Source organism: Pelodiscus sinensis, chromosome 7 (assembly GCF_049634645.1).
Source record: "Pelodiscus sinensis isolate JC-2024 chromosome 7, ASM4963464v1, whole genome shotgun sequence".
NCBI lineage: Eukaryota > Metazoa > Chordata > Testudines > Trionychidae > Pelodiscus > Pelodiscus sinensis.
The window spans coordinates 58,117,853-58,130,237 of NC_134717.1; the positions used below are offsets into that span (position 1 = coordinate 58,117,853).

At 49.9% G+C, this 12,385-nt stretch overlaps 2 protein-coding genes across 2 annotated transcripts in view; one reads left to right on the forward strand and one right to left on the reverse strand.

Moving 5' to 3' along the window:
- CPS1 (carbamoyl-phosphate synthase 1) overlaps positions 1–12,385 on the forward strand; it is a 283,263-nt gene that overhangs the window by 94,517 nt on the left and 176,361 nt on the right. The gene's annotated exons all lie outside the window — the stretch shown is intronic.
- Positions 1–12,385, reverse strand: part of LANCL1 (LanC like glutathione S-transferase 1) — a 33,297-nt gene that overhangs the window by 18,789 nt on the left and 2,123 nt on the right. Inside the window, exon 3 of the mRNA XM_075933930.1 lies at positions 9,253–9,370. Within this exon, the coding sequence (XP_075790045.1) occupies positions 9,253–9,370 (118 nt within the window). The remainder of the gene's footprint in view (positions 1–9,252; positions 9,371–12,385) is intronic.

The following is a 12,385-nucleotide window of genomic DNA, read 5'->3' on the forward strand; positions in this document are numbered from 1 at the left end:
AACCGTGTCTAGACGATACCTCCTCTATAAAGCAACTTGAGAGGGATGAAAAGTGTTAGCACATATGTTAGTCTCATTAAAATAACAGTTTTTCAAAGACCATTTCTCAAGGGCCACCCTTATTGGTGTGTATTAAATTAAAAGAAAAATCTGTAATTTTTTAACTACAGATTGAACCTCTCTAGTGTGGCACTCTGTAGTCTGGCAATATCCGGGATCTGGCATGATTTTAGTTAGCCAGATGTCTGCTTATCACAGGTGAGGCCAAGTTTCCCCTGGTCCCATAAAGTTTGTTTACAGCTACCAGTCCTGGCTCTCAATGTTCTGTGCTATTTATCTCTTAATTACATGTTCTACCATCCCAGTGAGCAGTGGAAGGGTTGGTAATGCTGCTGGACAATACTGACCTCCCATGGTTCAGCAAATTCCCTGGTTCAGCACTGGTCAGGTCCCCAGCTGCTGGACTAGAGGTTCAATCTGTCGAGGTTTTCAACTCTGTTCCTATAAGTCTTTCAAAAGCGATACCTCCAAAGATTATAGTGCCTATCCCTCCTCCCCTTCTTTCTGATGCATATGTCCTGCTGCCCCTTCTATCTCAGCTTTGCTGCAGCTCACATGGACAGGCGTCCTGCTGCAGCACAGGGGAGAAAAAGAAATCACAAAGTTCGATCAGCTACTTTTGCTCGTCTCTGATAAAAAGGTATTTTAGACGGGCTGTGGCCATGGAGAGGGGTTGAACAAGGGCCATTTAATTTCACCATGAAGACAGAAGAAAGCTTCGCACCCTTTGAGCAGTCTATCTCCAAGATAAAGTCAGTAAAGGCAAAATTGCAGTTCACTGGCCCCAGGCAGAATATTTTCTGTATTTTGTGTTTTCAGTATGACTTATTTATGGTGCGATCCCACGCCCACTGGAGGCAATGGAAAAACTTCTGTTGACTTCAATGGACTTTGAATCATGCCCGGCAAGCATGGGCCTGTTCTGAAAAGTGAATGTAAAGCAACAAGGGGGAGAATCCGTAATTTTTCTCTCTCACAGGTCGCTGTCTGTGCTCAATTTTTAAAAAGATTTTTGATCCCACTTTATACTGAGTTCCTATTTCTAACTACTCTATCAAAAGGGTTAATAAACAATTAGATGTTTTCTGAGTATTAATCAATTGTCAAGATTGACAAAGAGTCTAATAGCTCACTTGGTGGCTTATACAAAAATCCATACTCATCGGTAACCCTTGATGTGTTTATAGCAATCTATAATCCATTACTCATGCCACATATGCTTATAACATTTATTAAGACTCTATTAACCCTTTTTATAGCCATTTATTCATGGAACTTTATACTGAAGCATGACAGTTAATTTATTCTTGGCCCTGCCATGCGACGTGTACTCCAAAAGCCAAACTGTATCCCTTTCATCTGGCGCAAAGTCACCAGTCATGAGAGTTCTGCAGGCCAAAACGGGATTTTAGGATCATAGACTCCTAGGGCTGGAAGAGAGCTCAGGAGGGCATCAAGTCCAGCCCCCTGCCCAAAGCAGACCAATTACAAATTTGTTACAACACAAGAAGGAATAGAACCAACCCTGCGCTCTTGGCTGGGTTTGCTTATCCAAGAGAACAGCAGCAGAAATAAAAACGCAGTATTACTAATACAGGTTGCTAAATGCAGGGGATAGGAATGAGTACAAGGTACCATGTTTACATAACTCTTGAGAGCAGATACACACTGCTAGCTCCCGCTCTTGTTCCATCTGCAACTCCAATGCTAATATGTTTCCACAAGACCATTCGATTCACAAATCCAATACTATCAGGTGTGCTCAATCTGGGACAAACCTATGTGCCTCAGCAGTGCCACTCAACTGATAAAATGACAAATGCATTGATTTAGCCCTGGGAAAGATGCTCTCCCAGAGGTGAAGTTAGTGAGGGATTTGGAAGCCCCAGGATATGTCCCTGCTCCGCAACAGATTCCCTGCATGACCTTGGGCAAGTCACTTAGACACAGCTCTACAAAGCTATTTAGGCTAACTCCTAACAAAATCCATAGAAGAGAGGAGCCAAAATACCTTTACAGATCTGCGTTTTATTCTGTCTGTGCCTCAAGTCCTGCAGGTGAAGGGAGTAGTACTAGCATATTTCTCAGGGGTGGTGCAAGGGATTCAGATATCACATGAAAGGGGCAACGGACAGCTAAAGAGAGATCTGGTTGTGCCATCTGACAGTCCTCAGTGCTACTAGTCCTTTCCTCAAAACAAACAGGGTGGGATTCCCAAACATATTGGCCTTGTTCTGCTCACCCCTAGATGTGACTGGAATGGATTCCAGCTATCACTGACCTGCAGGGTTCAGCTGGCAGCTTAATTGCATCGGGGTGACAGAACAGTTCAGCCACATGTTTATTCATTGCAGGGCCGTCCTGGGTTGTTGTTTTAAAGATAGCTTGGAGCTTTTAAACACTCAAAGAGCCAATGTCCCCCCCCCCCCTTAAGATGTCCAAGTTTTACATTTTTCCTTAACCACCAGCCGTTTTCCTTTCAAGTGATGTGAGTAAAGCCCGACACAACTTATTCTGACCTCCATAAAATGGCATTTCCCATTTAGATTCTGCCTCTGCTTCCAGACTAACAAGCTCCTAACTCTGCTGGAGACCACTTTAAATAGAGTTCCTTATATTGACTTTACTGCCTCCAAACCCACAAAGAGCCAGATACCCTAAATTAAAAACAAAGGACAGTGTCAGGATCACTGCAGGGAAGGATTTATAAGAACCCAAACTCCCTCCGTGCAGCCCAGACGTGCCCTTCCTTCCAACCCAGGTGTGACTGGGTGTAGTAGAAACTCTCTCCTGCTACTAGCAAATGAGGATCTGCTAGGGTAGATAGGGGGAGCAGGAGGAGGGCCATAAAGCAGCTGCTTGTGAAAGGAGAGAGTCTGTATGAAGAAGGCTCGTTGCTGATACGTGCAGCTTTGGGTGTGGGGACCAACCCCTGACTTGGGGAATGCTTGTGTATTTCAGGGTGGCATCTGATAGTTTTAAAACTAATAAAAGAAAGTTCTTCTTCACACAGCGTGTAGTCAACCTGTGGAACTCCTTGCCAGAGGAGGCTGTGAAGACTAGGACTATAATAGAGTTTAAAAAGAAGCTAGATAAATTCATGGAGGTTAGGTCCATAAAAGGCTATTAGCCAGGGGATAAAATGGTGTCCTTGGCCTCTGTTTGTCAGAGGCTGGAGAGGGATGGCAGGAGACAAATCGCTTGATCATTGTCTTCGGTCCACCCTCTCTGGGGCACCTGGTGTTGGCCACTGTCGGCAGACAGGCTACTGGGCTAGATGGACCTTTGGTCTGACCAAGTACGGCCGTTCTTATGTTATCTGCTTTTCTTGGGTCAGGAGATGCATTTCTCCCAGGAAAAGGGATCTGACGTGTTGAGTTGCTACAATGCCCCTCAAAACGCTTCCCTGGCAATCCTCCAACCTCCCCTCGCAGGTGCCCAGTGTTGCTCCCTCGTACGTGGCCAGGAAGGCAGCGGTCCTGCTGCTCCTTCTGGATTTCAGCACCCTGGGAGCACCTCACAGACTTCCCACAAGCGAGAATTCTAGTGACGGCAGAGAAGTTACTCCGGCTCCTGGGCGTGGTGGAGTTTTACTAGCACAGGAACGTGCAAGGGAAACAGCCCTTCTCCAAATGCACAGCCTGGCCATGGAGCTCGAAGGGCCTAATTTACTACTCGGCCCCTTGTCTACATCCCCGAGTCAGCGTAAGACGCTCCCCAGTCAGATGGGGAGCATTGGTGCGCACTTTGCTCAGGGTGCCGGCCACTGATGGATGAGGCCCTAGTAGTCTGGACCGGGCTTGTGTCCGGTCCATCTGGCCCTAGCGAAAGGTAGCTGTTCAAAAAAGCTTGGCCCTCCCGGGGTGCACAGTAACGTAACCAGCAACAGACAAAACAGAAAGAATGCTTCTCTTCCCACTTCCTTGGGCCTAGCCTAACACCCCGCCGTTCCCTCAGAGCTGACTGGGAACAGGCTGCCTGAGAGCCACGTGCCCGCTCTGCTCTGCCGTGCAGCTCTCCTCTTTCGTTTTCTGCTCAGGGTGCAGCTATGCTGCACCGTTATTTCGAGATCACTGGCGTCATTTCGAAATAACAGCGCGAGCGTCTACACAGCCATTCCGTTATTTCGAAGCAATTCCGAAATTACTAAACCTCATTCCACGAAGAATAACGCGTCTTCCAAAATAAGGGCCATTTAAGTTATTCCTCCCCAGTGCCTCCTGGGGCTCTAAATCGAGACAGCAGGTCTACATTAGGGAAGCCCGTCTCCGACCACTTTTGAGGCTTCCCTGCAGTGTAAACGTGCTATTTCGAAACAAGCTATTTTGGAATAACTACTCCGGAATAGCTTATTCCGAAATAGCCATGCAGTGCAGACGTACCCTCAGACACCGGTGACTATGGCTGTGGCTTTGGGAAAGGTCTGGCAAAACCCCGAGTCACAGCCTGTGACAGGGGAGAGCCATTTCTTGGTCCATACCTCTTCCCCGCCAGCCAAACGAAGGGAGATCCCCATGGGCCACAAGGCAGCTGAGCACCGCATGATAAACTAGCAGCTCAACCCAGTGCATCTGTTTCCAGAGCAGCAGAGTACATACCTCCTGGAAACCATACCGATGGCTTGCAAAGCTCACTGTGTACATCACTGGTGTCCTAGGGATAACGGTTCCCTGCCCTCGTTTTTTAACACGTTGCCCAACGATCTTGAAACAAACGCACACTGCAGGCACATGAACGGCCACCCGGTCTCCTTTTCCTTCAGGCAGGCCCTTCTTCCTCTGTAACGTACCACCCGATGCATCAACAGAGGAGGGGCTCCAGAACCTGAAAAGCAGGTGGTCGGAGGATCTGCAAAAGCACAGGCGGGCCCGCTTTGCCTCGCTCCCTGTCAGCTGATGCATGAGGCTCACGGACTTGAAGATACAGTGTGGGCCAGTGGACAGGGGGCTGGGTGACTTCAACCGGATCACTCCTCCATTTCTTCTCTCATCCACCGTCCAGTTAGACTGTTCAGGGCCATGCCGATACACAAACAGAAAGGATGTGGACACACTAGAGCGGGTCCAGCGGAGGGCAACCAAAATGATTCGGGGGCTGGGGCACATGGCCTATGAGGAGAGGCTGAGGGATTTGGGCTTATTTAGTCTGCAGGGGTATATCTACACTACCCCGCTAGTTCGAACTAGGGTGGTAATGTAGGCATACCGCACTTGCAAATGAAGCCCGGGATTTGAATTTCCCGGGCTTCATTTGCATAAGCGGGGAGCCGCCATTTTTAAAACCCCGCTGGTTCGAACCCCGTGCAGCGCGGCTACACGGGGCACGAACTAGGTAGTTCGAACTAGGCTTCCTAGTTCGAACTACCGTTACTCCTCGTGAAATGAGGAGTAACGGTAGTTCGAACTAGGAAGCCTAGTTCGAACTACCTAGTTCGTGCCCCGTGTAGCCGCGCTGCACGGGGTTCGAACCAGCGGGGTTTTAAAAATGGCGGCTCCCCGCTTATGCAAATGAAGCCCGGGAAATTCAAATCCCGGGCTTCATTTGCAAGTGCGGTATGCCTACATTACCCTCCTAGTTCGAACTAGCGGGGTAGTGTAGACATACCCCAGAAGAGAGGAGTGAGCGGGGATTTGAGAGCAGCCTTCAACTACCTGAAGGGAGGTTCCAAAGAGGATGGAGAGAGGCTGTTCTCAGTGGTGGCAGATGGCAGAACAAGGAGCAATGGTCTCAAGTTACAGTGGTGGAGGTCTAGGTTGGCTATTACAGTGGTGGTGGTCTAGGAAAAACTATTTCTCTAGGAGGGTGGAGGGGCACTTGGTTGGGTTCCCTAGGGAGGGGGTGGAATCTCCATCTCTAGAGATTTTTAAGTCCTGACTTGACAAAGCCCTGGCTGGGATGATTTAATTGGGGTTGGTCCTGCTTTGGGCAAAGGGTTGGACTTGACGACCCTCTCAGATCTCTTCCAGCCCACAGATTGTATGAAACTGCAGTGGTTTAAAAACAATTCTGCAAAGGACCAGTGTATCCCTGCAAAAAGAGTTTACTACAATCGAACTGAGATCAATAACTTACATGCAAGCGATACCAATATCAGCCAGCTTTGAGATTCAAGTGCCTGCACAGAGTTTTGCATTGATTTAGCTAAAGTGGTTAAAAAAAAAAAAACCCAAACTCTGAACTGCTGCAATTTTGGGTGTAGGCCATATTTGTGTGTCTGTACAATGTCCGGATCTCTCTTGGGGATCCGATGTTCTACGGCAATACAAATTAAACCCCAGGGGTTTGCTCATTACTTTGGATTAGCTCAATGCAGGGGCTTAAGTGAGTTGTAAGTGTTTGTTATTCGAGGCAGTGAAAATAGCGAAGTCCTCCCCATGATGCTAGTGCCTCTTGACACTAGAAATCAGGATTCCCCCACACAAACACAGGTCAGTGAGATGGGGTCTTGCACGCAGGCGATGGAACGAATCGACAGAAGACATCTGACGTCTAATTCCAGCATATAGCAGGCACGGCCAGGCATAATGGAGTACTCTCAGGTATGCTACATCTCACAGGAGGAAAAATGCTCCCTGAAATCCACAGCTATTCATTCCAAATATCTCTTATTAGCAGCCACGGCGCGCTGATTTCAGACGCCTGGGCGATGATTTATATGAGAAGATACTCAACAAGCCTTTTCTACATAAGCAATTAAGAGGAAAAGCTGCTGTCACGGCCCAATTAATTTTCTATCCAGAAACAACGTTGAATAAATTAATCTAGCGACGATTAGCAGGGGGAAAACGGATACAGAATAATATCAGCATGTTCCGTTTCTCTGGCTGCAACCAACAGCAAATCCTTCATCGTCTTCTCCTAAATGACAAGCCCAGAAGGGTCTGTGCCCGGATGGAAAGAAAAGGGAGAAGGAAGAATCCCTTTTGTGTAACTCCCTTCCAAATAAAAATGGGTGGAAATCCTACCCCTAGCATTCAGAGAATCCTAGGGTTGGAAGAGACTTCTGGGGTCATCAAGTCCAATCCCCTGCTACAAGCAGGCCCAATCACCACTAACTCATCCCTGCCAGGACTTTTGTCCAGCTGGGACTTAAAAGCCTCTAGGGATGGAGAGTCCCTATTGTAGGATGCTCCTTAAGGCCATGCCATGGAGGCACAAGCCTGCTTCTTTATGGGAGTTGAGCTCTTCCTGCCGAACACTGTAAGGCCTTGTCTTCACTCTGCAGAAGAGCAACAGTGCCCTAATCCATCTTTCAGAGTTTGATTTAGCGAGTCTAGTTAAGACTTGCTAAATCCAACTCAGAGGGCGCCCTCGCCAGTACTCCTGCTTTGGCGAGGAGTAAGGGAAGCAGATGGGAGCATTTTCTCCCATCAGCCTCCACTTTGAGGATGCCGCCTAGATTGTCTTAAGGGAAGCCGACCCCAGCTACTTATTCTACGTCGCTGGAGTTGCGAACTTTAAGCTGAGTTGCCGGGTCTAGCGTAGACTTGGCCTAGTAGTGTAGGCTTGCTAATGTCGCTTTATCCTCCAACCTTACAGCTTGCCTCGATCCGACCCCCCAAGGCTCAAGCTCCCCCATCTAGCACTGGGAAGCCGACACTGGTGCTCCAGCCACCTCCCCGTGGGGGTGGAGCACACAAAATGTACTAGCCTGGACCCCACTGGCATGCGAGGGGAATGTGGGGAGTGTCTCTCCTTCTCAGTTGGGCGCCACATCAGTGACGGTTTGTGGTGTGGCCCCCTCCCCAACTGATTTTTCTGTGGGTCAGCAGCCCCCGACCCAAAAAAGGTTCCCCACCCCTGCCCTAGGCACAACTGCTGCTCCTGCGGCCCATGCTTCGGCAGGCACATTACCGCGTGTAGCGCGCTGACTCTACAACCGCTAGCACAAGCAGAACTACGTGAGGTGGGACTCTCACCCTCCCGGTGCAGACAAAACCTTAGAGTGTGACTTCCTGTTGGGATGGGGGGACGAGTTACCGGAAGCAGCGCCTGGTGCGTGTCAGGGCGACTCTGGCTACTTTCTAGATCTGACTTCGAGTTATTTTGGAAGCTACCAAGAGAGAAATCAGTTCACAGGCCGGGTTTCCCCTGACTTACAGGCTGCTTTGGGTTTCCTCTCCCTCTCCTTCTCACAGACACTGAGGCAGAACCAGTTTTGGATCAGGCCGTTGGCATTAGCAGACAGCCCGGAGCAAAAGCAGGAAGCACCTGGGGATCGTGCTACATCATAGAAATAAGGGTAAAAAATAAGCCCCCCTGGAACATTCACGGGGAAACCAACAGTCGCCGATTTCAGTGTTTAGGCACCTTCCATAACCGAGCCAGTCACCCTTCACTGACGGCCGCGGGGTTCAAACCTTTTTCCTCGCGACCCAGTTGAAGAAAATCGTTGATGCCTGCGACCCAACATAACGGTCTCTTTTGACCAGAGTGAGGGCTATGGGGTGGGGTTGGTGCATGGGGGTGAGGAGAGGGCTCCATCTGGATCTGCAGGTTCTGAGGTGGGGTAGGATGAGGGGCTGGCGTATTACAGGGGGTTCCAGGCTGGAGGGCAGGGCAGAGTTGCTCAGGAAGCTCTTGGCAGGGCTGAGGGTGGGTTTCAGGGGAGGTGCAAACGCCGTCTGGGGGTGCAGGCTCGGGGGTGGGAGGGAGACGAGGTGTTTGCAGTGTAGGAGGGGGCTCAGGGCTGGGGCAGGAGGGGTTGGGGCCTGGGCTTTCCTCTGCCAGCTCCCAGTTACTGCAGCAGGGGTGCTGAGGTAACTTCCGGCCTGTCCCGGCACCGCGGACGGCGCTGAGCCCCGGAGGGACCATTAGCTGGCCTGGTTTCTAGGCTGAGGTGCACACAGGTGGCTCTGCGCGTGGTGTTCACCCATAGGCCCCGGCCCCCAGAACCGATGCCCAGGGTGGAGGCCGGGCTGGGAACCCCATCCAGCCCTGCTTAGAAGCTGGACCTGCTGCTGGCCACTTCTGGGGCACAGCGGGGTCTGCAGCGCCAGGACAGAGAGGAATCCTGACGTTGCCCTCCCCCCCCACGGGTCACCCAAAAGCCAAGCCACCTAGGCCCTAATGCAGTGTTGCTTTTTCTTTACTGATGGAGGCAGCGGTGGGATGAGTCTAGCCCCAAAAGACAACACTTGCTCTTTCCTAGTCCACTGGTTAGTTGAAATGTCCTTGTTACGGTGTTGTTACCTGCCCAGCCAGTGTAGCCAGTGCAGTCCCTGGGGTCAGCAGATTTCAAGCCTCTCTCCATCTGCTGAACCAGCTCCCTGATCTTATTGTTCAGGCGCTGCGTGAACTCAGGCGTCAGCTGTGAATAGCAAAGAAATACCGCAGTAAGTCAGTATCCGGAAACAGATTGGCCGGGGGCACAGCAACGGGAGGGAGAGCATGGATTATACCGGGGACTTGGGATTCTCAATCAGCGAGCACAGCCAGAAATGCTCTTAAAAAAATAATTGGCTGGCTGCAGTAAGAGGTCCTGGAACCTCTGCCTGTTAGCAGCAGGACAACCTTTCCTCGCAGCTCTGACTTGCCACCGGAGTGCAAAGCCACAGGTGTCTGGGCCCACCGGGAAAACTCAAGGAAGCTGAGAGCAGCAGCATCCTTGCTCCAAAAAGAAACACAACTTTGTCCCAGCCTGTGCCCATCCAGGGCATGGTGCAGACGCAGCTCTTTGGGCTGGCTTTTCACCAGCTGCCGGCTCGGAAGCCCCGGGCTAGTCTCTCTGCTGCACCGGGGTGGTGCTGTGATTTAATCCCCATATTTGTGAGGGAGAGAGAGCTTTAATCTAAAACAAAGAGCTCAGTGTGGAGCAGCTTAACAATAACAAATCACCCACCCGGGCATGGGTTTTCCAATATAATATTTCCATCGGTGGCAAAAACATTCCACCTGATGTCCACCAGTGCAAGGCAAGATCTTAACACATCAGGCCCTGCACTTCTTCCAGTTTAAGACAAGGACCAACTTTTCATTGAGGAACTGTTGGCAGCTGTGGATAATGCCTGTGGACAGTCCAGCCTCTGTGGACTCCCTGCAGCAGTCCCCACAATTCACGGGTATAAAACGTTTATCCCAATCACAAAGAACGAGATCTGGCTTTCAGGGGGGCCTAAACGTGGACCAGAGCACAGCATGCTAGTCTGGGACTCAGGCGACCTGGACTCTGCTCCTGGCTCTGGGAAAATCAAGGCCTCTCCGTGCCTCAGTTTCTCCATGAAATTGGGTACCTACCTCGAAAAGTGTTGGTCCAAAAGAGGCCACATTTTGACCATCCTCAATTTTAAAAGGGTCATTTTAGTGGCATCCTTCTGAACCCCAACATCTCGGTGGCTCTTTACATTCGTCAGTACTGCCCTAGCTGTTACGAATAAGATGCAATCCCCTCAATAGAAATCCTCCCCTTTTCCACACCCTGTCTCCCACAGGGCTAAACATGCTCCCTAAAAACTTTTTATGTTTTCAAAACCAAGCCTCCATCAAGGGGTATTTGCTGTGGTTTTCCAAGCTGCTGGATTTTGGTACAGTGAACTGTAACATTTTGTTCATTCCCCTATCGGCGTATTTTAATTGCTTTGTCCTGGAAAAAAAAAAAAAAAGGTAATGAAACCAAGTAATAGGCTGGAAAATATGGAATTAATTCGTAGTGCTTGGTTCCAAACCTACTGCTCTGATTGCAGGCCATTCACAGCACTGTTGGGAACACTACTCCTTTACAGGTCTAGAGCGCAAGATCGTCTAAGTCAGGAGTGGGCCATAATTTTTGATGGGGGGGGGCATGCCAAGATTTTGGCAAGCGGTCAACAAGGGCTGCACTTGTTCTATGGAGGGTCTGGGATGGAAGTTGGGTGCAGAAGGAAGCTTGGGGCAGGAGTCTGGAATGCAAGGGAAGGTGTGAGGGGGGCTTGGATGAAGGAGGGGGCTGTGACCTGGGGCAGGGAGGAGCAGGGTGCAGAGGATCTGGGTTGTGACCTGGGACGGGGAACTGGGGGTGCAGGGTCTGGAAGGGGGTATGGTTCAGGAGAGGTTTGTGACCTGAGGGAGGAGTGTAGGACGGGGTGCAGGGTCTGGGAGGGAGTTGTGAGCTGGAGTGGGGGGTGCAGAGGGTTTGGATAGTGACCTGGGTCAGGAGATGGAGGTGTAGCAGCAGGTGCAGGGTTGGAGAGGGTCAACAGAAGGTGAGAGACCGTGCTGGGGGACGGACACACACACATACACACCCACCCACCCCCCTTTTCAGAGAGAGTGGGGGAGGGAACCAATGCTTTGAAGGAAAGAGTATTTTTCTGTTTGGTACCTAAGTAATAGAAGTGATGATATGACGTGGACCAGTATTATTAAACAGTGTTCCACAAGCATTCACATGGTACAAAGTTGCGTCAGCTAGAAAAAACCAGCTGCAGCTTAGGTAGATCCCAGCTCATCACTTTACAAATCTAATCAGGTCACCGTCCCTTCATTTTTTGTGTAGCCTGCCATTTAAGTAACTCGGAAGCTGCAATCCAGGCTGTGGTCTTGAGGTTAATACCTTAAAGAGGGCACACATCTCTTGGGGCCAGTCCCCCAAGCAGAAAGATTTTGAACTAGTTCTGCTTGTTTGAATCAGTTTTCCAAAACCTGGTGCAAAAAGGGCGTTGTGCCAAAAATTGTGATTGTTGTTTACTGTCTAGGGCAGTGTTTCCCAACCAGTGGTACAAGTACCCTCCAGCACTCGAGAGAAGTCTGGGGGGTACGTCGACACAACTGACGTTTGGAGAAAACTGAATGTGTGTTTTAAGTTTTACAGCGCTTTATTATTTGTGTACTTTTTACACCTAAATATTTCATCGCCCGCCTGGCTAGGAGTAAGCTCTTTAAACAAATGTATGCAATGGTAGAAAACAAATGGTGTCTCTGAAATCTATAGGTACTGGGGGTATTTATTTTTTTAAGGGGTACTTTATAAAAAAAAAGTTTAGAAACATTGGTCTAAGGCATCGGCACTAGATGCAAGAGCCCTGCTCGCTTAAATGTCCGACAAAAGACTTTTCATTGTATATCCTACTATACCTATAAAAAAGTTCTTCCTGCAGGACAACAGAGTGATGTCATCATGTCGCTCTCCCCTAAGCCCCATGGCCTCCCCTCTCTCTCCTCCCCGCTGCGTGCCCCATAATGGGGTCGACAGCCTATGGCGCGTGAGGTCTACCTCATGGCGGGTGGCTGCCAGTGTTTGAAAAACAGCTGTTCCCTTGCCCCAGGTGCAGGACCCTTGCGGTAGTGGGTGGGAAGGGAGAGAAAGTACTTGGCTGGGGGAGGCAGAAGGGGCCCGGGCTGGCAGAAG